Below are 26,771 nucleotides of genomic sequence, written 5' to 3'. Positions count from 1 at the left end.
TGGGCTCAAGGACCTAGGTACTGTATTTCCCTTTCTTGTCTTGGAACAGAGAGATTATGCACTTCTCGGTGTTGGGGGGTGCGTGAGTGTGTACGTGGGTGTGTTGACTTCCTATTAGCTATCTTGACTGGAAGCCTTGGGCCAGCCACGTGATCTCTCTGCTCCTGGACTTCCCCACCAGGAAAATGGGATAATAAGGGGACCCATAGCCTAGGGCTGTTGTGTGGCTTCGCTGTTAGTTAAGATATGGAACCAAACCTTGTTTATCGTCCCACTGTCTTGCTGTAGCCCTATCGGACCAGAGGGCCAACACTGGAATACAAAACCGTTGCTTTCCCTGGGTGAGGGGTGATGGGCGATTTTAGTTTTCCTTGTGTGGGTATGCACACTCTGCAATGAGCATGGCTTGACTCTGTGATTAGGAAAAATGACATTAAACACTACTGAACACACTGACACCGGGAGCACCTGGGTAGCTCAGCCGGTTAAGCAGCCTGCTCTTGATTTTGGCTCAGGTCATGATCTCAGGGTCCTGGGACAGAGCTCTACGCTCAACGGGCAGTCTGCTTCAGGATTCTCTCTCTCCCTCTCCCCCAGCTCGTGTGCGCGCTCTTTCTCTCTCTCCAATAAATAAATCTTTAAAAAACAAAACAAGGCGCGCCTGGGTGGCTCAGTGGGTTACAGCCTCTGCCTTCGGCTCCAGTCATGATCCCAGGGTCCTAGGATCAAGCCCCGCATCGGGCTCTCTGCTCAGCAGGGAGCTTGCTTCCCCCACCCCAACCCCACCTGCCTCTCTGCCTATTTGTGATCTCTGTCAAATAAATAAAATCTTTAAAAAAAAAAAAGAAGAATGTCATTTAAAACAAAACAAAGAACCAAACAAAACATTAACACTTGGTCAGCTCTTCAAGTGGCCAGCCTGTATGCCATAAAAGCTTAAAGACGTACTTGGAATGAACAGACATTTTTGCAGGTGATTGGGGCTGGCGAAGGGGGTGGGGAAGGAGAGCAGCCTTGGAGAGCCGGGCTGGGGGATGGTGAGGACAGGAGCAGAAGATCCTAGAGGGTTATCGCTGTTCACTTTTACCAGTCCTGCCTCATTGCTTCTGAGAAACCCAACGGCTGGGCAGCTCTGTGCCCCATTCAGCAAGAACAAATGTTCACCATGGGTACGGGAGGCTCAGCCCAGCAAGCCAGCCAGGGCCTGCCCTCACCAGGCTTCTCCTCTCCAGACAAGCATCAGTCAGGAGATTGCAGAATCCATGGCTTACCTGCCAGAGGCCTCCCAGGAGAAATGCAGGGGCCACTGAGGACCTAGACTGGCCCCGCCCAGTCCAGCTGGGGAGGGATGCTGGGAAGAGTCAGCCCTCCAAAGGGAAGGATGGGACGGTGGGGAGGAAGGGCCCAGGCCTGGGGCACTCTGCCTTGACTTCCCTGGGTGGCCCCTGAAGGCCGGACCTGTGCCTAATAAACGTCTCTATTGCAACTTCTCTGTGGTCTACCTGAAACTCTACCTTTCAGCACCCCAAGCTCCACTTACATGCTCATTTTAAAAAGTCATGGCATGGCCCCATTTGGGAAGAAAGGAAATACAGAGTCATTACATAGCTGCCAGGGGTCAGGCCGCAGAAGCAAGGGCTGAGCGCTCTCTCAGCCGCGGTCCTGGCTCCTAACCCCGCCCTCCATCAGGAGAAGGCCCCGGTGACCCAGCCACGTGGCCCCTGTCTGAATGTTACTGTCCTCTCACGGGCTTCATACCTCATCAAATATTCATGCGGGGCTCACAGTGCATTAGGAGCACCGTCCACAGAGTCTTGATGCCTTGGGGGAAATAGACAGTTGGAATCCATCTGCATTTGCCTTCTCTGTGCCAGGCCCAGGGGGTCCAGGGGTACCCAGCAGACTCCGGCTCGGCTTTCTTGGCTCACAGCCTGCCTAATGCAGAGGTCGAAAGTCACCGTCACCACCACGTGCTGGGGGGTTTAAGGAGGCGACGCTGGCTGCAGAGGCAGTGGTTAGGCGGGGGTCGGGGGACCAGCGGCACGACCCGGGCCATGGTAGGAAACTCGGATGGCTCCTGTGTAGGACGGGTTGCAGGGGTCGGGGAGGCAGGCTAAGTGGCTGTGCGCTGGCGAGGAGGGCCGGACCGGTCGGCAGGACGAGAAACAGATGCTGACGGCAGACTGCGCTCGGGGGTGACGGCCACGAGGCTGTAAAGTCGGTTAAGTTTCCGACTCTGGGCTCAGGAGGCTGACTTGCGGGCCCCGCAGTCTCGGGGGTGGGATCATCGCCGACGCTGCTAGGTAGGGGGCGCGGATGGAGGCGGCCACCCATCTAGAGACTCCTGCAGCCAGAGGCGCTACGCAGGGACTTTCGCCCTTTGCAGCAAACCCGCAGCACCACAGGGCTGTGGGCAACCTGGCCGCAGGGAAGCCGGCCCGCCTCGCGCAGGCGCAGTGTCCTCGGTCCCCTCGGACTACAACTCCCGCCGTGCCCCGCGCGCTCCCGCCGCGCCGCACGCCTCCCGGAAGTGGAGCTCCGGGGGGCGTCTCCGACCTTCGCGCGGGGGCGGGCGGGCTGGCTGGTTTGGGGAGGCTGCGGGAGCCAGGAACCCGATGCGAGCCAGCGGAGCCCGGGATGGCTTCGGCTGGAGGCGGTGACTGCGAGGGCGCCGCGCCAGAGGCGGACCGCTCTCATCACCGGCCCTTCCTGATCGGGGTGAGCGGCGGCACCGCGAGCGGGAAGGTAAGGGGCTGGGTAGCCCGGCGGGGCCTGCGTGTGCCACCTCGACCCCCGGCCCTCGGAGACTCGGGGCGGGCCGATCCGGCCTCCAGCCGGCGATGAAACCCCCGGCTCCTGGTTGCCGAGGCGCTCCCTCCGGGGCCTGGGGTGGAGGGGCGAGGGGGCTGCGGCTGTGGTGGGCCAGGCCGGGGTGCAGGCAGGGCCTGGGGCGCTTGCCCTCGGGCTCCTCGCACCCTCCCTGCGGCCTTCCCCCAAGGCCAGCCCCACCTGTCGCTGGCCTGGTGGGCAAGCCTCCGCGGGCGGGTGGGTCAGGGTCTCCTGAGGTCGCCCCGTGGCGGGAGCAGGTCCAGGCGGGAATCCTGTCTGTATTCCCAGTCCACTGTGTGTGAGAAGATCATGGAGCTGCTGGGCCAGAACGAAGTGGACCACCGGCAGCGGAAGCTGGTCATCCTGAGTCAAGACAGGTTCTACAAGGTCCTGACCCCAGAACAGAAGGCCAAGGCACTGAAGGGACAGTACAATTTCGACCACCCAGGTGCAGCTGAAGACCCTAAGGGGAGGGCGAGAGGGAGGACAGACCAAGGGGACTGGCTCCCGGGTCGGCCGGCGATGCAGAGAGACCCCAGTGGTTCCATGACATTTCTGAGTAGTCTGAGCCCGAGCAGGCTGTGTGATTAAGTCAGAAGGACTTTGCCTCATTCTCTGCGCCCCAGACGGCCCAGCAGGAGCTGCCGGCTCCCTCATTTGGAGCCAGTCAGGAAGTCTTTGCTTCCATGGAGCCTTGGGGACCATTGTTATGCCAAGATTTTGGTCGTGAAGAAATCCCCCACCTTCCTGCTGTGTGGGGTCCTGCCCTGGGGCAAAGGCCTTGAGAGGGTAGCAGGGCAAGCAGCGGCTAAATGAGAGGGCTGTGTCTGTTCTGTTCAGGTGCAAATGGGGTCAACAGATGAGAGGAGAGAGCCAGCCTGCCCTTGCCTGCCACCGCTAGATCCCACCCTATGGCTGGGTCCCAGCGGGAGGAAGGCCTAAGCAGCCTTGGTCGGTGGTTATTTCCCAGAAATAGAAGCAGATGCCTAACCCACCTGCCTCCCAGTGCTGGCCGATCAGGAAATCCCCGGGTCTAACTTCTGTGTGGGACACAGCAGCCTGCAAATGTAAACTGTGGGGGTGGGGCCTAGTCCAGATGTTCCCGAGGCCGCAGGTACCATGAGCACCCAGCTGTGGCTGCCCACCCCCCAGGCAGAGGAAGTTGGCTCCCATCCCCAGCACAAGGACGCCTGGAGAGTCTTGCCTTTTGTTCCGTCCCTGCAGATGCTTTTGATAACGATTTGATGCACAGGACTCTGAAAAACATCGTGGAGGGCAAAACTGTCGAGGTCCCAACTTACGATTTTGTGACCCATTCAAGGTGAGCAAGGTGGTTCCTGGGAGAGGAACCATGTGCAGGGGGGCCAGCTAGCACGCCCCCTGTGGGGTCCGCAGGTAGCCCTGCATCAGCCTGGCCCTGTTGGTTTCTGGGCATACCCCTGTCTCCTGCTGTCATCTGTCCCCCTCCAGGTGGTCCACACCTGGTGACCAGAGCCATCTGTGCCTGGGCTCCCAGATCCCGTAGCTCCAGCAGGGCCCGTGTCCTGGTCTCGCCTCCCAGGTTAGCAGAGACCACGGTGGTCTACCCCGCAGACGTGGTCCTGTTCGAGGGCATCCTGGTGTTCTACAGTCAGGAGGTCCGGGACATGTTCCACCTGCGCCTTTTTGTGGACACGGACTCTGACGTCAGGCTGTCAAGAAGAGGTAAGGCGGACGCAGGCCTCTCTCTACCGTTGGCTGAGGCCAGCCGCGAGTCCTGACTGACGTACTCCTCCTGCCTCAGTTCTCCGGGACGTGCAGCGCGGGAGGGACCTGGAGCAGATCCTGACCCAGTACACCACCTTCGTCAAACCAGCCTTCGAAGAGTTCTGCCTGCCGGTACTCCTCCTGCTTGCTTGGGGACCTCCTTTTCTCCCTTTCCAAGAGGACCCCTGGCGCCCTGTACCATGAGAGCTGAACTGTGGGGGAGCAGGGTCTTACGAAGGGAGAAGTTAGCTCGTTAGACCTCCTCGCAGGGACTCTTCTCCGCTCTAAAAGCATTGTCTGTGCGGATCCCTTCCTCTGCCTGCAAGAGCCCCTCGGCCCCACAGCTCCATGCAGCTCCTCTCCTCCTGCTTCAGGCCTTCCCCTTTCTCTCCGCTTTCCAGCTCTTACTGGGTGGGACTTATCGGTAGTTTGAAAGGGAAACTTAACATGTTGCTTCTTAAAAGTAAAATATGGCGCAAAGGAAACGGAGCCGGGATCCCCACTTGTGCTGAGTAGACAGATGAGTTCTGTCTGCTGCTGGTGGAAGAGAACCTTATTTTACGTTTGTGTTCTCCAAAGCACCTGGAAAGTGGTGAGAAAAGTCAATTGATAATCACACTCTCTGTTACTCACAGAAGGAAAGGCATTTGGCAGAGCAGGTGGTTAATGGGAAAAGTGTGGACACCCACTGCCACCAGGTGACCCTATGTGGAGGCTGTGCCCCAGCACGGTCCTTGAACTTCCCGCTCCCCTTATGTGCAGCCACACCCTGAGTCTGGCCAGGGTGACCATGTCCCTCCCTCGCCCCTGTAGTACGACCTTCCTCAGCTCTTCTGCACCCCACAGTGAGCACCCCCCGTGAAGCCAGCCTGGCCCTCTTTGTGCCCGCGGCTTCCGTGGGTCCCCACAGCCTGCAGACACCACTGCCCCAGGACTTGGCCCATGTCTACATGCCCACCACACGGAACGGTCCGCGGGGCTGTCCCGCAGCTCAGACGGCTTCCTTTTCCTCTCCCTCTGCTCGGCCTGCTTGGGGTGTGTCCCTCTTAGCAACACCTGGCTGGGGTCCCTCCTCGATGGCCGGGTTCCTCCTGGTGTCTGTCCCTGCCCTGACCTGGCAGAGCACCCAGCAGGGAGCAGGTGTTAGCATGGGGACAGGTAGCGTGGAGGGCTTTGCACGTGCCAGCCAGGGAGTGTGCCGCGACCTTCCTCGCTCCCAATCTGGGCTTCTCTCAGAAGGGTTCCTGGTTCCAGAGGAAGCAGGTCACGTGTGGCAGAAGGATACCGCAGGTCACGTGGCTCAGGGACCTCTTCTCACAATGGCATTCCCCAGAAAATGCATGAGCATTTCAGAGACACCCGGAGAGGAACGTGTGTCTTCTCGATGCCTCGGCCACTCCTTCTGCCTCTGGCACCTGCCTAACACCCAAGTCCCAGACCCCCATCTGCCACACCCCGGTCCCCGCCACGCCCCCCATGGCCGCTCTCCTGCCATTGAGTCTGGTGTTGAACAACCAGAAGTCCTCGGAGGGACAGAGCTCCTGAGATCTGCTTTTTGTCTTGCAGACCAAGAAGTACGCAGACGTGATAATCCCTCGAGGGGTCGACAACATGGGTAAGAACCAGGCCTGACGGCTGCCCCGACTCCCCAGTCCACCGCCCTGGGCCCTGGGGCAGGCCCTGCCCGGTCCTGGTGGTCACAGTGAAGTGATGAGGGTTCCCGTCCACGTACGTGTATTGCACAGATCCAAAGAATACTTTAAAAATCTGTTTAACACGTTGGACAGCGAAAACGGCCCCGCCTTGCTTGTCAGTTACAGCTCAGTGAGGCTGGAAACAGATCGTTACGTTGACGGGGACTCGCGCCATAGCAGGAAGTATCTTTTCTCTGGGCTCTTGGTGAACCGAGACCCCCACAGACGGGCCAGGCCATGTTACCGTGCTCCTTCCCGCCAAGCACTTCTCTATCTGCCGAGACTCCGGGCACCGCCACGAAGCCTCGGCGGGAAGGCCTGTGCTCTCGGCGCCTGAGCCGCTGCGGGGCTGGGTGGCCCAGGGAACCAGTGGCAGCCTGAGCCTGGCCTCAAGGCGTCGAGGGGGCGGACGGGCTGAGCGCACTGTCTCTGCCACAGTGGCCATCAACCTGATCGTGCAGCATATCCAGGACATCCTGAGCGGCGACCTCTGCAAATGGCAGCGAGGGTCCAATGGGCGGAGCTACAAGAGGACATTTCCTGAGCCGGGAGACCGTCCTGGGGTGCTGACCGCTGGCAAGCGATCGCACTTGGAGTCCAGCAGCAGACCCCACTGAGAAGCGGGGTGCTCAGCCTCCTGGGCAGGACCCCTGACAGACTGTGTTCAGGGTCGGGCCCAGAGATACCCGCCCACCCGCCCCTCTAAACGCCACCACTGCTTCCTCTGGGCGCCATAGGGTACGGACAGGATGGGCGGGGATCGCGGTGGTCCTCACTGCACCTGTCACACTCGACGAGATGTTGGCATGCCCTCCTGACATCTTCACCTGCTTCCACACATTAGAGGGTTAAAAGTCCAAGTTACTGAGAAATTCCCCGGAACGTGTGGTGAGCCAGTCACGTCCCTTGGGAACACGGAGCACATGGCATGGCTGCTGTGGCTGTCCAAGCGTGTGTCTGACAGGAACCCACGACGAGAGGGACTCTCTAGGATGGTCCGGTTCCCGCACACATGCGACTGAAACAGGTCGAGAAAAGAGTACTTCCCCTCTCTAGGTGTTACATGTGTGACTGTTTCGTTATTTATTCTCCCATGTGAGTTGTGACCCAGTAACCGAGTTTCATGCTCCCCACCCACCCCCGCCATGGGGTGCGATCCAGCGGGGCACACCCCCTTCTAAGGAGCCAGAGAGCTTTCCTTCCTCCTGGGCTGTACGCCAAGGAAGGAGCCCCGGGAACAAGCCTTTCCTTAACCAGCAGCCAACACAGGAGACGACACGTGCTCACCCAGGCCGAGCCCGGCTCCACAGGTGGGGCGGGGGGCAGGCTGGTGCGCCCCGCGTCTCCACGCCGTCCTGCTCAGGAGCCACCTGGGGCCCCGGTGCTGAATGGACAGGCCTTCCCTGGGGTAGCCCGGGGCCCCATCTAGGGCCCAGCGTCCAATGCCAGCCAGTCTCTTCGCACACACCCCACATCCTATGCCTATGGCCGGAGTCGTCCTGGCTTGTCTTCCCTTCCGTTTATATAGAATAGAAGTGATGCCTTCCCCTGGCCACGGACTAAGCTGCACGGACACTCCCGGTTTCCTTCCATCAAGCACTGAGTGTAGCTACACAGACAGGACCCCAGCTGAGCTTGGCCGTGGTTGCCCTCTGATGACCGTGTGACAGTCTTGTCCAGCTTACTGTGCCCTTTTGGAGAATCAATAAATAATACCAAATGCCAGTGCCAGTGTGTCCCTTTTTAATTGTACACAGAAGGCAAATTAAGGATGGGGGTACCTGTGGGGGACACGAGGCTCAGCGTGCCGGTGGCGCTGCTGGCCCGTGTGCCCCCGCCATGTCAGCAGCAGTGAGGGGTCCCAGGTCTCTGCTGCAGTGGCCGGAGTCCGGGGCCCGTCCTTCAGTAGCTCGTTTGGCGTGGACGGGACGCAGGCCGGTACCTCGAGGCCTCGCTGGGGACGAGGTGGAGGCGGCTGCAGCTTCACAGGCCCAGGGCCTTGGCTGCTTTGACCCTAACTCTCCCCATCGTGGCCTGCTCCCCTCCTGCTGCTGCTCCCTCACGAGGCCCACGCCAGCCAGCCACTCACTGCGCCCTAGCTCAGGGGGCCCGGAGGCGCCAGTACATGCCTCGGGCATGTTCTTTGTTTCCTGGAAAGCAGAAACTCGGCTCAAAACAAACCATCATCAACCGTCTGGAGAACGGGACACCATAGCCCGGCCTGGGCCCTTCTGTCAAAGACCCACACGGTTCTCGAATGCAGCCCTTCCTGCCCGACCCCAGTCCAGACGTTTACTGCGCGCGCATCCTGCTAGTATTTTCGGATCAGAATGTCCCAGCTGTCTTTCCAGCGAAGGGCCTTGAGTTCGCCGGGCGAGAGGGACCTGTCCCCGTAGGTGAGCGGGCGCAGCGTGTTGAACACGTGACAGGCGCAGGAGTACCACGCCACCACCAGGCTGCCGAAGACGCTCCTCAGGAGAGGGGACCTGGGGGGACCAGGGCGTGGGCACAGGGCTCTTCCTCACCATGAGGCGCACCGGGCCCCCTGGACAGCCTGTCCTTCCTTCTCACTCCCTGCCCCAGGCGCTGGACATGACCCCCTCCTTGTGCATGTTCTGGAGTCTCCCATCTACGCTCCGGCGCTGGAGCAGCATCCCCACTCCCGGCGTGATCGAACCACAGCCCTCCTGAGAGGCTGTGCAGCTCCCGACCCCCCAAAACACCAAATCCACGCCCTCTGGCCCCACTTCCAGAACTTGCTGTGGTTCCGCTCCACCGCACACTGTGCGACCCGGCCCGCGTCCCCATTGTTCACCCCTCGCAGTCGGCCACACCTGCCTCCCATGGTGCCCCCAACCCTTCCCACACCACCCGAAGTCCTCCCTTGGGACACCCCTGGACCTGGAGCCCCGGGGGGCACAGCCGCTAAGGCCCTGTACCTGCACAGGTGGTCGGCAACGTGCTGCAGGACCACAGGGAGCAGGAGGATCTGGAAGGTGAGCGCGGGGAGGTAGTGGTAGAGGAAGAGCGTCTTCTCCATCAGGAAGAAGGGGAGGTAGTTCACCGCCCAGCCACCGGCACACAGAGCCCCGGCCAGCACCCAGCGCAGCCAGCAATCTGCAGGGGGAGAGGCTGCCCTGAGCCAGCGCTGCTGACCCGGGCCCCGCGTGCAAAGGCTCTCCGCTAGTCCCACGAGCTGCATTCCTCATCTTTAAGGTACACACGCTCTCCATTCCCCACCTCCCAACCCTTCCCGTGATCTCTGGAGAAAGAACGATGTCCCAAGAACCTCCTTTACTTCCTGCGGGGTCCTCACCATCCCGACCCCCCGAGCCATACCCACCCCCCCGGGGCCCCGGCTCCTCCAGGATCACCAGCAGGCAGGTCGGACTCTCAGGAGCCGGAGCTGTGAGGGGCTGTATTTGGGGACCCGCCCTGCCCCCTGGGGCAGTGGTCAGCAGGAAGACTGGGGACGCTGCCACACTGCTGAGGCCTTCGGGGCTCCCCCTGCCCTTGTCTGTTTCAAGACAGTCCGCAGCAGTTTCTGTTACGCAAACCACCCGCACCCGAGTAACTCAGGGCTGGCTGACCACTCCGTGCCGTCCGCCATCCCCGAGCGAGCAGACACTGAGGTGGGGCTCACATCCTGGGGAGAGGGCCATTCCTGCCTGGCCCCTGCATTTCCCTGCACAAGCCTCTAACACAACGTGGGACCCTCAACTGCAACATTTTATCTCTAGGGAGACAGAACACAGGGCGCCTGGGGGGCTCAGCGTCTGCCTTCGGCTCGGCATGATCCCGGGGTCCTGGGATCGAGCCCCGCATCGGGCTCCCTGCTCGGCAGGAGCCTGCTTCCCCTTCTCCCTCTGCCCCTGCTGGTATTCCCTCTCTTGTGTCTTTCTCTGTGTGAAATAAATAAAATCTTCTTAAAAAGATACATTTAAGCCCCTTCCACGAAGAAACAAGGAGATAGCCTTAAGGCCCAGGTTGCTGGTGAGGCCGGCTGTCACCAGGAGTGAGACGCACTGACCCTCGGGCAGGTCCCGGATGCACCTTCGGCGTCTAAGCAGGTACCAGAAGAAGAGCAGCACGTAGACCGCTGTGGCGAGGCCGGCCGAGGCCCAGATCACGACGTTCCCAAGCAGGTGGATCTGGGCCTGAGGGCACAGGGGACCCCGTCAGCCACCGGCTGCTCGGAGGGACCCAGCCCTGACAACGCCCGTGTGCCCGCCAGCCTGCAGCCAAAACCCAGGCACAGGCTGGAACCGCAGCCTCTGCTGCAGGAAGGGCGCGAAGCAGCAATGCGACCAGGAGAGGCCAGCACCCCTGCTCTGACAACAGCGCCCAGCAGAGGGTGACCCGGGGCCACGCGGAGCTAAGGACCCCGCTTCACAGCACGTGGCCGCTCGTCTCCATGCGGAGGAGGACGAAGGGGAGCGTTTTCAGCGTGAACTCATTTGGGAGGTGTTTGGAGCTGGGGTTGCCAGCTCCTGGCTGCTCGTCCTGCGGCGTGAGGAGGGACAGCACAAATGTGCACAGAGCACGGGTGGGCTCGGCCGCTCGTGCTCTGTGCAGGACAGCAGGGGAGTACTTTAAAAGCTGCTCTTCTCAGAAAACGGGGAGCAACGCGCTCCCACAAAAGCAGTAAAGCCTGCTTTCCTCCAACGTGCAGCCGTGCCGGGACCTCACCCCACAGCTAACGCGAGCACCGGCCCCGCAGGAGGCCCCGCACCGAGCCAGGCCCGTGCAGGAGGCAGCGGCTGCTCTCCACGCCCGAGGAGCCCCGAGCGACCACCCCACCCGCCGCCTGCCCACGCGCCCCCGTACGCTGGTCCTGGGGTGCAGCCAGTAGGCGATGCTGGTGTCCAGGGTGACCCAATCCAGCGGCGAGGAGCTGTACTTGTGCTCCGAGTCATCGCTCTTCACCATCAGCATCCTCCACTGCAAGGAGGCAGAGGCCAGAGTCGAGCTCACAGCCAGAGCCGCCCTCGCTCGGGGGCCTGGCTGAGGGCCTGGGGTGTCCCTTTCACGTTCACCTGGACCATCCAGCACACGCGGCGCTGAGGTCCTACCCCAAGGCCCCCCGTCACCCTGTCTGTGGGGGGAAGGGACTGAACTTGGTGCTAAAGGACACTTTTAGATTCAGGACCCCTAGCTTCTGATTCTGACATCGCTAGGGCTCTGTCATGTTGACCTTGGGCCACTCTGACCTGACCGTGGGGAGCTCCAAGCATACTCTGGCCGTGGATACAAGGATACACTGCCTGGTTCCTGGCTATTCCTGCCCGCAAGGCCACAGGCCCGGGGCTGACCGTGTGGCCTCTACCACTTACGGCCGAGACACAGGAACCCTTCCTGCTCAGCCAGGCCCCAGGTGAAGGAAGACAACGGGAAGGGTGCAGCTCTCCCGAGCACAGCGCTCCCTCTGGCGAGGAGCCAGCGCCCCAGGTAGAGCCGGGCCACCCCCGCTGGTCACCTGCAGCTCCAGGAACCTGGCCATGAAGCTCAGGTTCCTGCTGACGTCCATCTGGGCGGGTGAGTGCAGCTCCAGCTCCCTCTCCTTCTGCTCCTGGCCTGGCACGACACACAGCAGAAGGTCAGGGGCTCACCACACACTGGCAGCTTGGAGAAAAGCCCACGTCCCTCTTCTCTGACAGCCCACGGCATCGCTCCGCTTGGCCTTCCCGGCCACCTGCGGGAGCCCCGTCAAATCTGGATCTTTCCACTCGAAAGGCTCAGCTTGCACTGCCCCCGGACGCTGCCTCAGAGCGACAGTTGGCTTGTTCAGGGCTCGGCTCAGCAGGGAGTGCGCATGGCGTCCCGTCCCCCAGTGAACCCGAGCCCACGGCAGGGGGCAAGGAGGGTGTCTCATTAAAGCGACGGGAAGCCTGCGGGCCAGACTCACTTTTGCCGTATCGGTGCTCCTCCACGTTCCACACCATGCTCTCGTGGTAGCCCCGGGACAGCTTCTCCCCGACGACCTCCAGCTGCCGGAACCCCCAGTCCGGGAGGTGGGCCCCGCTCAGCTAGCGAAACAGTGGGTTGCGGGGGAGACGGGGGGTGACGCGCAGGCCCGGGGCCCCCACTCATCCCCACCACCCTGCCACCAGGTCACTCTGCCCACAGCCGACAAGGGCGGCAGCCTCTCCCCCGTGCGCCCGCCACGTCAGGATTCAGTCTGAGAAGTCGGAGTCCTGCCCTTCCGTGTGCGTGTAACACAGCAAAGGCTTTAGCCGGGCGTCCTGCCCGTGAAGAGTCCGTTCAGCCCGGAGGGTCCGGTAAACTGTGTCATGAGCCGCCCCCAGCCAAGACAGGTGAGCCAAACCCAGCTCCCCTTTACCTTCAGGACCGCAGAGGTGTTCACGTGCACCAGGCGGACCTCAGACAAGATGGTCTTCCAAACCTCCGTGTCGGATTCGCGGTTCACGATGTCCTGTAAAAGCAGGTCCTATCAATGATCTCGTTCTTTCCCCGATTTCCTGACCTGTCAAGTGAGCACCGATCACCAAACAACGACGCTGAGACAAGGGACCAAGCTCCGGGGAGCTAACAGGATGGTGCCCCGACCTTGCTCCCGACACCCACACAGCAAGCCCCTGGCCGGGCCGGGGCCACACTGCTCTGCTGCAGAGTCAAGAGGCCCCCAGGCTCGGCCTTCTTGCTCGTGCAAATGCACAGACGGCTCAGGCGAGGGCTGGAGACGGTCCCTGAGTTGTCCTCAACGGGGCGTGGGGGCTGCTGGCAGGTAATGGAACCACTAACATCGTGAGAGCACTTGGCCTTGTATCTTATCGCAGCCTCAAGGTGACCTGTGCAGGCGTGTGGCTGTCAGGGAGGACCGGAGGACCCAAGGGCTCTGCGGGAGCAGGGAGAGGCCGGGCTGACAGTACACCCGGCGTCGGCCGCCCTCCCTCCTTGCTGCATGAGCCACAGTCCCTGGACATGTGGGCATGTTGGGGTGAAGGCGCTGCTGGCAGGAACAGGGGAGGAGGGGGCTTGGCCATTAGCTGTCCAAGGCCTGGTAGAAGGGCAATAGGTGGGCCCCTAGGAGAAGGTCCACCAGGAGGCCTCCCAGTGACGGGGCCTGGGTGCAGAGCGCTCCCATCCCATGGGAACAGCCGAAGGGAGGAGGGAGAAGCAGAAGGTAGGCGGACACGTGCAGCACCAAGAAAGTGAGGGGGGGACGGAGGGACGCTGCTCACACACACACACACACAAGACACACACACGGCAGCCCTGAAGCCCCTGGCTCCACCGGGAGGGCCTGCCAGTGGCATGGCACCCAGCACGCCCTGCCAGTCACACCTGCGAGCCCAGAACAGAGGGCGGGAGACCCGTGCTCAGCGGGCGGCTGGTGCAGTCGGAGCTGGAAGGAGAGCCTGCCTCTCGTTAGGGAGAGACCCCCGCCCCCAGGGATTAGCGTGCACACGGGACCAAAACTGTTTTTGAGCATGTCTTTGAACTCACAGCGGCGCAAGGACCCAGGGACACAACTGTCTCTTCCTGCCACCGTTTCCAGCAGGCCGCGTGCAGCCCTGGAGAGGGACTCTGGAAGGGGGCAGCCTGTGTCCCTGGATGCTCAGAGGCCCGGTCAGAGCCCCAGCTGTCCCCAGAGAAACCCTGTGGCCAGGGTGTTCCTTAACACCAGGCGAGGCTCAACGAAAGAGGCTCCTGTGGTCAACGGAGGGTGGCTGGGGAGGCCCGACCCTGTGCAGCCATGACCTGGTCTTGAGTCTGGAGAGGCCGCCAAGGCCAAGGGCACCTTCACCTGGCAGGGCCCCGAGAGCCACATGGCCAGCACGGAGCACAGACCACCTGCTCAGCCAGCTTGTCCCTCCCATGGAGACGTCTCCCTTCCCACGAAAACACCTGGGGCATTTTATAGGGCTAAAAATCACTAATTTTACATCTCAATCAGTGACTCTAAAGAGCGCTTTTGAACAGACACATTCCTGATGGCCACGGAGGGGTTTCCGGCTGGGACTCACCAGTCGCCAGAGGTTCTGGGAGGGCATGGAGATGTTGTAGTCCACGTAGCAGGAGACCTCCTGCGAGTGGGGGCTCAGGGGCGCCGCCACATCGTGCCTGGAAAACACAACGTGCTGTGGAGGGGGCTCCTCACCCAGCCCATCACTACGCCTCGAAGGGCAAAAACCCACTTCCAGAAACAAAACCGGCTCAGCCTGAAGGAGGAGCGGCCCCGAGGGGCACCGTCTGAGGCCTGCGGATCACGAGACACTGACGGCAGCCCTTCCCCTGGGGAGAAGTACCCGAGATGCGGGGTCTGATGGACAGCAGCCCAGGCCGCGCGGGTGTCGCCACTCCACCATGGGCGACAAAGCCAGTCTGGGAAATGGTTGCGGGACTAGGAACACCGTGGGGGTATGAGATGCCCTCAGGGACGGCGACCTCCAATGTCCAGAAAGAACCACCTCCCTCATCTGTGTGGTTCTCACGCCTTATCCTCCTTTGCGCCGGGCACTCCGGAGGACACGGCCCTCCCTCGCACCCGGAGAAGGCAGACCTTCATGCGCACGGCCAAGAGTGCCAGGCTGTGGAGCACCACCGACAAAACCAAGAGAGCAGGAGCGCCTGGGAAAGGCTTTGAGGAGGCGACATTTCAGCTGACGTGTGACCACAACGAGCGGGCCATGGGGGATGGGAGTCCAAGAACATTCCAGGCAGAGAGCAGGTGTAAAGGTCTCAAAGGTGCTGCGGTCGGTCATCTGGGAACAGCAGGAAGGCCAGGGGGACTGCAGTGAAGTTCTCCCGGGAGTCACCAGAGGCTGGATCCCAACGGGCCCGCGGCCAGGGAGAAGTGGGGATGTTATTCTGAACGTGACGGCCACGCGGTGGGAGTCATTGGAAGGCTTCTGGCAGAGAAGTGAGGCCAGGCCAGTGGACGGCGTGGGCTCACAGGGCACCACCCGTGGTGGGGGGTGGGGGTGGGGAGGCAGGAGATCAGGGCACTGGCCCTGACAGCACAGGGATCAGGCCTCGACTGGGCCGAGGCGGGAGCAGAAGGAAGAGAAGCAGCCGGGGCGGCGGCTGAAGCGCTGGCTTCTTCCAGGGAGAAGCAGGCCAGAGGCCAGGAGCCTGCAGGGGGAAACAGGGTCTCGAGGCATCATCTGGGAGGCGTGAGAAGCCAGGAGATGACCTGAGAAGCTGGGTGGAGGTAGGAAGAGAGGAGACCAGGGCACGCTGGTTTGCAGAGACTGCTCGGGTCAAGTCAGGAAAGGGCTGAGCACCGAAACGCAGGGACCATTCTGGACCTTACGTGGCCGGATTCCAACGCTTCTTGAACTCACACGTACTTTAAGCCATTCAACTTCAGGGAAGTGGCGCACTTGGTTCTATGTGGGAAGCCCTCCCGTGCTCTCCCTCACCTGTCTTTCGAAGCACCCCCCCACCCCGGCCACCTCCCACTGCAGGGTCCAGGGCGGCCCCAGGGTCTGCAGGCTCCCCTGCTAAGCCCCGTCCCCCCCACTCCTCCGTGTGCTGTCATCACCATCACCGAGGGGGCACCATCACAGAGTGCGGGCTACAGCGCGGGGCCACCCCAAGGGAGCCAGACACTGGCGTGGGGGCAGTGGGGCAGTGGGCAGCCGACCCGAGAGGCGCGGAGAGGGCGGATGGTGGGCACTCACGTGTTGAGGAAGCGGGTGGTCATGCCGTGGACCAGCTGTACTATGTCCCCGTGCCGCACGGGCCGCGGCGGGCTGCTCACCACCAGTGGATGCCTGCGGACACGGAGAGCCGGCCGGTCAGTCGGGGGGGCCTCCCTTGTCCCCGTGCCCCATGCAAGCACCCCAAAGGCCCAGCAGGGTGGTGGTGGGCGCAGTGGAGCAGCCAGACACGGCCCACCGCCTCACAGGGCTGCGGCAAGCGGCCAACCCAGCAGCCGCCCCGGCTGCGCCACAACGGGTACCGGGATGCCGACGTGCCCGTGACCAGAGGAGGGCGGTCAAGGCAGCCTCCCAGAGGAGCGACAGTCAGGTTTTAAGAAAAAGCCAGCTAGGGCTGCCTGGGTGGTTGAGTTGTTAAGCATCTGCCTTGGGCTCAGGTCATGATCCCAGGGTCCTGGGATTGAGCCCCACATCGGGCTCCTTGCTCCTCAAGCCTGCTTCTCCTTCTCCCTCTGCTTGTGTTACCTCTCTCTCTCTCTCTGTCTCTCTCTGTCAAATATACAAATAAAATCTTTAAAAAAAAAAAAAAGGAGCCCCCGGCACAAGGCAGGACAGAGGCCAGGCACTGCAGGCCACCGTCAGGGGTCTGGATGGCCCTGGGTGGCCCTGGAGGGATAACAGAAGCTAGGAAGGGTTTCAGCACGACCGTGATCTGCCATGAGTGACATTTTAAAAGCCCACGTGGGGCAGCGAGAACTGGAGCAGGAGACCGCTGTGGGAGACACAGGGGGTAGAGACAGAGGCCAGGATGGTTCGGGACCTTGTTTGCAGGACGTCCACGGACGGGCTGCCGGACTGGACGGGGCAGGAGGACAAGGGAGTCCTCCATCCATGAGGCCTGAGCAAGGGAATGCCGTGGGGAGCACAGGGGGCGCTGGCAGAGAGCTTGGGAAGCCCCCGGGGAGACAGTGGGTGGGGCGGGGAGCAGTTCCCCGAGGAAGCGTTCAACCCCTGGACCGCGGGCTCAGCAGCACGGAGCTGCTCTCGAAGCTTCGAGGGAGGAAGCGACCACGGAGAGGGGGCCACGAGGGAAGCCCCACCCTGGAGTCCCAGCACCCGCACGCACCTCCCGGGATCCTTCACGATCCACCAGTTGTTGACATCTTTGAACGGGTAACAGGTCACCTGCTGCTGGTGTGAGCTGCCTCGGCCGTTCTCGTATCTGTGAGAAGGAACCAACACAACCACGTGTCCGCTGGGGGCCGCCATCAGCCTTTCTCTCGAGGTTCCCGCCGACGCCACCAGGCAAGGTGCCCCGGTGGAAACAAGGATGAGACGTGTAAGCGTGGGTCCGAGAGGGACAGGAGGACGCGCCCAGCGTGCACGTCAAGCAGCAGGTGTGGGAGAGCCCCCGAGGCAGAAGAGCCTTCTGCCCCCGAGTCCCTCTGTTCCATACACAGAAATGACAAGGTTCGTTGATAATCAGAATCCGAGAGCTCAACGTCTTTCTCGGACATTTCATTTCGAGTCAAAGCTGGTAACAGCAGAAACGTGAAAAAGCCAAACATGTTACGACCTTCGGTTTACAACGGTCGCCTTCCTTACATCATGGGGTAGGTGCTCTGGTGGGAGTGGAGCCAGCAGGGCACGGGTTTGCCAAAGACGTTCTTCAGAGTGACCTGGGAGCCGTAGGCCACCTCCAGGGGCTGGCCCTGCGTGATCCGAGCTAGGCCGCCCTGAGACAAAAGCAAGAGGGGGCCGTGAGCAAGCGAACCTCCGGACAGCCACACCTCCTCCGGGGGGGGGCGTGTAGTGGGGCAGTCGTTGTTGTGTCACAGAACTAGCATGAGGACACGGGACCTACTCCTATCCCTCCACACAGCCCCTCGCTTAGTGCCATAGGCATCCTCCGGGAAGTGCAACCCTGTCCATTTGAAAGGTGAGACTCTCTCAATAAATCTTTAAAGAAGAAAAAAAAGGGCTCCCTGGGTGGCTCAGTGGGTCAGGTGTCCAACTCTTGTGTTTCGGCTCAGGTTGTGATCTCAGGGTCCTGGGATCGAGCCCCACGACGGGCTCTGCACTCAGCGGGAAGCCTGCTAGACATTCTCCCTCTCCCTCTGCTTGTGTCCTCTGTCAAATAAATGAATCTTTTTTTTTTTTCAATATTTTATTTATTTATTTGACAGAGATCACAAGTAGGCAGAGAGGCAGGCAGAGAGAGAGGAGGAAGAAGGCTTCCTACTGAGCAGAGAGCCCGATGCGGGGCTCGATCCCAGGACTCTGAGATCATGACCTGAGCCGAAGGCAGCGGCTTAACCCACTGAGCCACCCAGGCGCCCCATCTTTTTTTTTTTTTTTTTTTAAGATTTTATTATTTATTCGACACAGAGAGAGAGCAGGAGAAGGAACACAAGCAGGGGCGGAGGGAGAGGGAGAAGCAGGCTTCCCGCCGAGCAGGAAGGCCGACACCAAAAACTGAACTGCCCAGGCTCCCCTCAAATAAATAAATCTTTAAAAAAACAAAGGTGAGAAGACGATCACTTGGATGAGCTAAGAAATTTGCCCAAACACACATGCCTGGGTGTCAGGAGTGGATCCCATCGGACTCTCCAGTCCTCACCACCCCCAACTGGTATGTTTCACTCTCTCTGCAGAGTCAGCAGGAAGGAATGCCAGAGCCGAGCTTGTCTTGTGACGTGTGGGCACCTGCCCCGCGTCTGTGGGACTTTGCCATGTCCTCAGGCAGGCCACACTGAAGAGCTGACCCATCGCCTGTTTCCACGCTGTCCACACACGCACAGCTTGTTTAGAAAAACTAAAGTGGCTTCTTCATGTCTTGATTTGGTTTTCCCCGCTAACACCTGACAGTGTTTACATAAGAAACTCAGAGTCCAGGGGTGCCTGGGTGGCTCAGTGGTTAAGTGTCTGCCTTCTGCTCAGGTCATGATTCCAGGGTCCTGGGATTGAGTCCTGCATCGGGCTCCCTGCTCCATGGGGAGTCTGCTTCTCCCTCTCCCTCTGCTCATGCTCTTGCTCTCAAAAAAAAAAAGAAAAAAGAAAACCCTGAGTCTAGTCTTATCCCCTCTCCAAGGCGGCCGTGGTGCCCCTCCTTACCTCCAGGCTGGCCTGGAAAGCACTGGACATGATCTGGTCGTGGGGCCCGGAACGGTAGACCAGAGTCAAGTGGACATAGAAGAACAACAAGTACATGAGGGCCGGGACGACCAGCAGCGCTGCCACTCGGGCAAGCAGGTGACAGAGCACACGGACCTGCCGCCAGACAGAGGACAGGTCATGTCCGGCTGCTCAGGAAGGTGCGCCCTCCAGACAGGCAGGCCCGGAGGAAGCGGGCAGCAGAGCTCCAGGCTTCCCACAGCCTCTGGCCAGAGGCTCACAAAGCCTGTCTTCTGGAGAAGACTTTCTCCCCAGACGCTCACATCACACCGACCTCCGCCCACCCTGGGACGGCCACTCGCCCCATTCCACGGGGCACCTACATGTGACAGAGTCCGGTCTCCGATCAGGTGCCAGGCATGGACGCCGGCCACTGCGAGCACTAGCAGGTACGTGAAGACACCCACATATTTGACGCTGAAAAGACCCAAGGAGAAATTGTTCCAACAAGGCACAGAATGAGGAGACGGCCAAGGCTGCCTGAGGCCCGCAGCCCAGACTCACCCCACTGCGCAGGAGCAGGCCATTCCGGTCAGCGTCAGCCAAAACCACCAGCGCAGGGAGAAGGGCCTGGGGTCAAAGCAGAAGAGCACAGCTGGGAACGGATCACGAGACACTGCCCGAGGGGGAGCACCCCTCAGAGCTCTCGGGATCAGTGGGCCATCCTGAGCTCCACAACGAGAAAAACGCACCGTCGTCTCTCAAATCTCAGTCCCAGCAGAATTTTTTTCTTTTTGGCCAGAACATTTTCCCAGTTAGTTTAAATTATACAGAAGTGAGAGGCGCCTGGGTGACTCCATCGGCTAAGTGGCTGACTTTGGCTCAGGTCATGATCTCAGGGTCCTGGGTTTGAGCCACACGTCAGGTTCCCTGCTCAGTGGGGAGCCTGCTTCTCCCTCCCCCTCTGCTGATCCCCCTGCTCATGCTCTCTCTTGCTCACTCTGCTCTCTCTCTCAAATAAATAATCTTAAAAAAAAATTACACAAAAATGAGAATGTATTTGTGAAGTTAGGAGCCAAGCGCCAGTCTTGAAGACGAAAGACACAAAGTCCACAAGCAGCTCCCCCAAATGAAAAGGCATCAGACCCTTTTAGGTCAACAAACCATCCGGACGCTTCCCTGTCATTAACGAGGAAGGGCGTGCCCCCTGCTGCATACCTCTGTTTTTGGGAGTTGGCAAACTTCAGGTAGGACAGCACAGCCAACAGGTTGAAAAATATCAACACTGACTCCAAAAGCATGAGCCTTGCCTGAGTGATGAGAGCGTTCTCTGTTAGAAAGAGGACATGTACGTCAGCTGTCAGGGAGCAAGGGCAGACACAGGGAGATGGGAGCACCCACAGAAAGGACACTCTACAGGCCACAGAACGTGGCCATGGGAAGTTCAGGATTGGGTGGCTGGAGGAGATGGGCTCCAGAACCACAGAAGCGAGTTCTGAGGTGTGAATCATGCCTAGCAAGACCTGTGTGACCTTGGGCAAGTCAAAGAACCTTTCTGAGTCTTTATCCTTGTCATGTACAGAAGGAATGCCAACTTTGTGGTACGTGGATGTATGCAGCTTCACAAGTCTGACCACACAGTTCTGCCAGCCCACACCCTGGGAGGGCCCCGGAGTCCTCCCAGAGTCAAACCTGGGCAGATTGGGCACACTTCCTTCCATCCTGTGAGGAGGAGACCCTGTGGGGGCACATCTACTAAACCCACGAGCTCTCCTGGGCTGCATGCTGTGACATAACTGGGGCCAATGTTGGGGGCTTCCCTGAGCGGCACCAGAGCAGGCAGAGGCCTGGGTCTCACCGATAAGTATCAGCAGGGCAGCCCCCGTGGCGGTGCAATGAGAAAAGCCAAGCTCCAGCAGGATCTGGTAGGCCATGGGCACCAACAGAGCCCCGGTGAGGGCCGGCAGCAGGCGCAAAGACCACACGGGCACGTTGCTGCTGTATTCTGGAAAAGCAACCACGGCGGAGCTGACCAACATGGGGCACGCACCACCTTCCTGCGCAGCAGGCATGTTTTCAAACATGGAGTCACATTCACAGATCCCAAAATGCAAGTTTGCCAAACTAGGCACCATGTCAGAAGGGCGTGTGTAAGTTGCGGGTAAAAGCCTTGACCTTGGCCGTGTGCAGTCAGAGCCTCACACTCATCGGGCATGAAAATAATGCCTCATGACTCTGAAAGTAGTTAGTGCTTTACTCGTTTATAAATCTGCCCTGCCTTTTCCCCAAAACACTGAGGCAAGAGACAAAACTTCCATGGAAAAAAGATAACTGCAACAGATGCCACACACAGACACTGCCCCATGGCCTGAAAACCGAGGACAAAGTAGGTGCCGTGATTATACACTAAGATGTTCCCCAGGCCTTTCAAAAGCCTTCCACGTGTACCGAATTCATCATACGCTGGACGGATTAACAAACCACGGTTGTTAATCCCTAGGAAAGCCCTTCCTCTCCATCCTAATATTCCAAAGTCACAAGGGACGTGAAAATGACCTATTACCTGCTCCAATCCTGTTCCACAGAAAGTTACCATCAAATCCTCCTAAATAACCTGAAACAAAAGACAAGTCAGAAACTACCCCAAGCAGCAAGAGTTGGGGAGTACCAAACCCTGACAGCCACAGGGAAACACTGATGACTAATTAGACACAGTTTCTGCCCTCAAGAAATTCCACTTACGAGTTTAATGATTTCTTAAACAAATTACCACAATTTTACTTATTTATTTAGGTGTTGTAAATAGGCTTTATTTATTAATTTATTTTAAAATAATCTTTACGCCCAACGTGAGGCTTGAACTCACAACCTCGAGATCAAGAGTCACGCACTCCACCAACTGATCCAGCCGGGAGCCCCTCACTTATGAGTTTTAAAGGGCTACTTCTAGGGGCGCCTGGGTGGCTCAGTAGATTAAAGCCTCTGCCTTCCCAGGGTCCTGGGATCGAGCCCCGCATCGGGCTCTCTGCTCAGTGGGGAGCCTGCTTCTCCCTCTCTCTCTGCCTACTTGTGATCTGTCAAATAAATAAAATCTTTAAAGAATAAAAAATTAAAAAAAAAATAAATGGCTACTTCCCTTGCTAACGAATCCTACCTCCTAAGGCCAGCAGCATGTGGCCAAATGGTGGTCCACTGCCGTCCAGAAAGAAGATCCGCTTCATGTAGAAGGAGATGTACTGCCCGTAATACACTTCATCAAAGCTGCAAAGCAAACAGGCGTGATAGTCACTAGAAGCGGATGCCCTAGCAGGGCAGGAGGGTAAATGTATTCCTGTTTCCAAACAACATGAGTGCTCATTTGACTGCACCTGCACCTTGTCCCAAATATTCAGACAGCGGCACAGCGCCATGCATCCACAAGGACAGGAGGGAAAACTCGCCGACAACAGCCACACACTCAGGTGTCTGCCCTACACAGACTCGATTCACCCTCCCCGGGTCCACTGAGGACGTGTGAGCAGGTTGTCTACTGAGAGGCCTCCCAGACCCGGGGCTGTGTCTGGGACTAAGGGTCAGAATCACACCTGGTAACCAGGGGCAGGGGTCATGGGGGCACATGCAGAAACCAACTGCAACTGTTTTCAGACAGTTGGGGACATCCAAGGATATCGTCAATATTGCTGTCAATTTCTTAGGCGTGACAATGTTAATAGTTTATTTCTAAGTTCTCATCTTTTAGAAAGATACCAAATTACTGAAACATGCTGCTTATGACTTGCCTCAAAAAAGTCCACTGAAGCTGAGTGATGAACACATGGGGGGGGTTATACTATTCTCCCTACTTTTGTGTATGTTTAGTGGGTTCCACAATGTGTGTTCTTCTCTGAACACGTTAGCCAGACAGCAAGTGGCCCTGTCATACCACCAGCCGTCATCACTCCTTAGAGCAACACGCTCGAAAGTCAATGGAGACTCAGTTCCAAACCCATTGATCCTCTACCCCTGATTGTAAATGGGTACCTACGGCTGCTGCACCTGTTTCAGGGGCCACATTCCACCTGCTAGAGAACTACAGGGCAAATGTGACAGGTGGACTCAGCATGTGCCGCCCTGAGGACCCACTGTCCTCTCCTCTGCCCAAAACATCCATCACGGAGAAGCCAGGAATTCCACTCTCTCGCTTCTGCTGTTCAGAAGGGCACTTTCGGTCCCCAGCGCATGAACACATCACAATTTCCAGTCCGTCCTGAATGGGGTTGTCTGACTTACACCACAGCCCTTGGATAGGCGAGCCGCCACAGGCGGCTCAGTAACCCCACTGCAGTCAGAGCCACAACGTTCAAATTGATGTCAGCCGTCACCACCACAGGGCGCTCCAAAAATCCCAACATCGTGTAGAGAAGCAGGTCCTGGAGGATGCCCTGGAGAAGGACAGAGACGGCATCGGTAAACCAGCAGCAACCAGAAGCTCACAGATTCGCGGAAGAGCTCGGCAGCCACCGCAGCTCTCAGGTGCACCGCGAAGAACCAGGCGTTGCGGGGGGCAGGTGGTCCTTGGGAGAAAGTCCGGAGGACACCAGCAGTCAGTCACCTAAGGTGAGAACTCGGGCGCCTCAGGACTGAACAGTCACTCACTCACTCAACAAGCCACTCCGCGACCACCCCCTGAGCGCTTCCCGGAGAGGAGCTGCTTATTAGGGAAACCCCCGGGCCTCGCCAACCTCGCCCTCCTGGGCCCCAGAAGGCTCCTCATCTGCCGCAAGTGCTCCCCCACCCCGCTCCCTGCTGCAGCCCATCACCTGGGAGCCCCGCTTCTCACCCCGAGGGTGCGTCTGTACCCAGGAGCCCCCGTTTCCTCCCTGAGGCGTCATCTTCCCTTGAGCGCCACTTGTCTTCGCTGGGCGCCCTTCTCGCACCAAACAAAGCTGCATCTGGCCTGTGGCGGTCCCCGCCTCTGCAGAGACCTTAAGGGCCCTGGGAGGCCCCCACTCCTCTTCCAGGCATTCCCTTTCTCTCTCGGGCTGCACCTTCCCGCAGGTTTCATTCGCCCCGGAGCACTCCCTCCTCTCCTGCACCTGCCGGGGCGCCCCCGTCTCTCCCGGGGCGCACCTGCCCTCGGCCCCGTCCCCTGTCCAGCCGGACGCCGACGCCCCCGCCCCAGGTCGTCCTCAAGCCGCGCACGCGCGGCCCGCGCCGACTCTCGGGTCTCAACTGGGCGCTCGTCCCCGGCGCCTCAAACGTACTCTCTTTTCGTCGAGTTCCCGCAGAGCTGCTCCCCGCGTCCGACCCCGCCTCGGATCCGCCGACCGGGGGGCGGGGGACGCCCACCGTTAGGGCTTCCGATCGCGCGCCGGGGCGAGACTGCTCGGCACTCTGCGCCGCCCACGTACCGCCTGCTCGACGCTCGACTCGCCGGGCCTGCAGAGCCCTTTGCGGGAGCGGCGCGCGTGCGCCCTGGGCCAGAGCGCCGCACGTGCGCCGCCGAGGCCCTCAGGGTCCGGAACGGCGCAGAGACCCGCCTCTGTAGTGCGCCGTTGACAGCTTTGGTGTTTCAGGAGCCCCGTGGCCGCTGGATGCTCCAGTGTTTTTAAAAGGACGAGACGGTTGGGTCTTAGCCGTGTGCATCGCAGTGCAGTCCGGCGAGCAGCTTGCGTGCGGGGGTCTGCCCGAGGCCCGCGGGAGAGCTCGTGCGCAGGGAGGGCAGGCGGGGTCGGTGCTGCCGCCGCTTCCCCGCCCAGGCTCCCTCGGGCTCTCTCGCACTGCGCAAGGCTCCCCCGGACCCCGGCCCACCGCTCCTCGTGCTCCCTTGCGCCCCTGCCTCCCCCCGCCGCCGCTCTTCGGTCCCCCGCTGGCGGGGCGGGACGGACAACCTTGTCCCCAGTTTTCCCCTTCCCGGTCCTCTCGTGTATGTGTTCATCTCACGGATGGGTATTGCAAGGTTAAGAACTACAATGGTGGTAGTTCGCGAACCATCTCTCTTCCCCGCGAATGTTGGTCAACCCAGCGTTAGAGGACACCGGTGGAGAATGTGGGGTTACTTCTGACTTACCCGTGCCTCGCCCAAGGCTGTGGAGAGGGAGGGAGCTGGAGCTCACCCCGCCTGAGGCCGGGGGCTCCCTGGGCCCCCGGAGTAGTGGGGCTGGCTGATTCCTGAAGTTCCGGGAACCCCCTTTCCCTGGCAGTGAATCCAGGGAACGGGTTTGGCCGCTAGAGCTGAGACAGCCGGTGCCCAGGTCCCTGTTCTTCCCTACAGTCAAGAGGCGCTGGAGGAAACTGCAAGTCTTTCCTCATGGAAGGTGTTTTATGCAGGGGTGATTTAGAAGTCTCCTACATTCTTAACTGGTGCCCATGACCTCTTTGAGTCCACACTACCCCAGGAGGTTAGGTACTGTTAAATTGGCATTTTACAATTGTGACTCCAGGGGGGTGAAGTGTTCTCCCAAGTCATGCAGCTGGAGTGGTTGGGGGCAGACCCGACATTCACCGCTGGGACTCAAACCCAAGTGCTTGATCTCTCACTTCCCGACTGGAGCATTGCTCTTTCCTACCCCAAAGTGCAGTATAAGCCTCTCTTCCCAGCAAAAGATAAGGGTCACTAAGAAGTGGCAAAAACAAACAAAAAACCACGACAAAGCATAAAATGGCTCACACAACTGAGCCTTGCTGGCTCAGTTGGTAAAGCACGCAACTCTTGATCTTAGGGTCAGACGCTTACTTAAAACTTAAAAAAATAAACCATAACAAATCAGATGCTTTCTCCTCTGACATGCCCAATTCTAGGGGTAAGTAGGGAGAGGGCAAAGGGCAGGCACATGTCCTGCACACCTTGATATCACCCACCAGGGGAAAGGATGGGCACTAACAGCTACCCATTTGGAATATTAACCTCTATCTATAGGTTTTGATCCCTTCTCTCTCCCACCCTGCTTTAAAGCATTTCAGCCAAGTCACTCCCGATTTCCACATAAGATGTCCCTAAAAACCCTTCCATCTCTCTCATCAAATGACAACAGAAAATCGAGGGACACACAGCCTGAGAAAGCATGTTCAGCTTTAGGGCTTTTTCTTTTTTTTTTTTTTTAAATTTTTTTTATTTAAATAAGGAGAATTCTTTCATATGGAAAGAGCTAGTACAATCACATATTTGAAAGGAGAAACAATAGGTAGTGATCCGGAGGGAAGGGCAAAGGGTGAGTGTGCCACCATGGCCTGCTGAATCCATGATTCCATTTCCCATCCAAGGCAAAAGCTTACCAAAAAATATATAAACAAGCTGCACATTACACCTTTAGCCATCGTCTGCCCTTTCAAATATCTGGTCTACATGAAAAGACAAAGAGGAAAGGCCAAACTAAAAGCAAAAGGGAACAAAAACAAAACAACCCTCAAGAACAAAAACCCAAACCCTTTTTACTATGCAAGGCATGAGGTCAAAAGCTTAGAGTACAGAATCCCCTTTAAACAATGGAAGAAAGTCACCCACACAGAGCCTTCATAGAAATTCCCACTCTAAGGCTTCATAACTGAAGACAGGGTCCTGGGGACACTGCCACGCAGCCAGGGTGGGGAAATGGTGAACGGCAAGGTCAGATGCGCCTGGTAGATCACTAGCCAAGTATGCACTGGTGGTCCTGACAGAGGGCATGGCTAGGGGACAGTGCCTGGCCCCAACACTGAAACACCCTGTCCCAGGTGATCTCTTGGGTCCATCTCACATTTTCAAGCAGGAAGAGCTGGCTTTCTGGAGGTCTGCATTTCCCAT

The 26,771-nt window shown here is 59.1% G+C and overlaps 2 protein-coding genes across 16 annotated transcripts; one reads left to right on the top strand and one right to left on the bottom strand.

Moving 5' to 3' along the window:
* The first annotated feature begins 2,521 nt into the window (after positions 1 to 2,521).
* Positions 2,522 to 7,994, top strand: UCK1 (uridine-cytidine kinase 1). Of its 4 annotated transcripts, none has more exons than XM_047699893.1 (7): positions 2,524 to 2,745; positions 3,118 to 3,277; positions 4,054 to 4,150; positions 4,391 to 4,533; positions 4,613 to 4,775; positions 6,142 to 6,190; positions 6,708 to 6,845. In XM_047699893.1, exons 1-6 carry the CDS (start codon positions 2,638 to 2,640, stop codon positions 6,161 to 6,163), a joined length of 693 nt encoding a protein of 230 aa, XP_047555849.1. In that variant the 5' UTR covers positions 2,524 to 2,637; the 3' UTR covers positions 6,164 to 6,190; positions 6,708 to 6,845. The 4 variants fall into 4 exon arrangements, with proteins under 4 accessions (XP_047555850.1, XP_047555849.1, XP_047555848.1 ...); XM_047699891.1 differs by having other exon boundaries at positions 2,527 to 2,745; positions 4,613 to 4,707; positions 6,708 to 7,994; XM_047699894.1 differs by lacking the exon at positions 4,613 to 4,775 and having other exon boundaries at positions 2,522 to 2,745; positions 6,708 to 7,994.
* On the bottom strand, positions 7,990 to 24,449 carry POMT1 (protein O-mannosyltransferase 1). 12 transcript variants are annotated; one of them, XM_047699884.1, is made up of 20 exons: positions 24,338 to 24,449; positions 23,279 to 23,430; positions 22,164 to 22,270; positions 21,573 to 21,623; positions 20,868 to 21,014; positions 20,228 to 20,339; positions 19,574 to 19,639; positions 19,393 to 19,486; positions 19,010 to 19,165; positions 17,501 to 17,631; positions 17,022 to 17,117; positions 15,917 to 16,009; positions 14,258 to 14,354; positions 12,610 to 12,702; positions 12,175 to 12,295; positions 11,746 to 11,843; positions 11,097 to 11,210; positions 10,300 to 10,426; positions 9,209 to 9,386; positions 7,990 to 8,755 (listed from the first exon to the last, which is right to left on the bottom strand). In XM_047699884.1, exons 2-20 carry the CDS (start codon positions 23,398 to 23,400, stop codon positions 8,581 to 8,583), a joined length of 2,178 nt encoding a protein of 725 aa, XP_047555840.1. In that variant the 5' UTR covers positions 23,401 to 23,430; positions 24,338 to 24,449; the 3' UTR covers positions 7,990 to 8,580. The 12 variants fall into 12 exon arrangements, with proteins under 12 accessions (XP_047555840.1, XP_047555837.1, XP_047555838.1 ...); XM_047699881.1 differs by having other exon boundaries at positions 24,253 to 24,447; XM_047699882.1 differs by lacking the exon at positions 24,338 to 24,449 and adding an exon at positions 24,119 to 24,236.
* Positions 24,450 to 26,771: the final 2,322 nt, after the last annotated feature.

This window comes from Lutra lutra, chromosome 13 (genome assembly GCF_902655055.1).
Source record: "Lutra lutra chromosome 13, mLutLut1.2, whole genome shotgun sequence".
Classification (NCBI taxonomy): domain Eukaryota; kingdom Metazoa; phylum Chordata; class Mammalia; order Carnivora; family Mustelidae; genus Lutra; species Lutra lutra.
The sequence above is the reverse complement of the archived record's forward strand: the minus strand, read 5'-3'. Positions and strand labels throughout refer to the sequence as shown.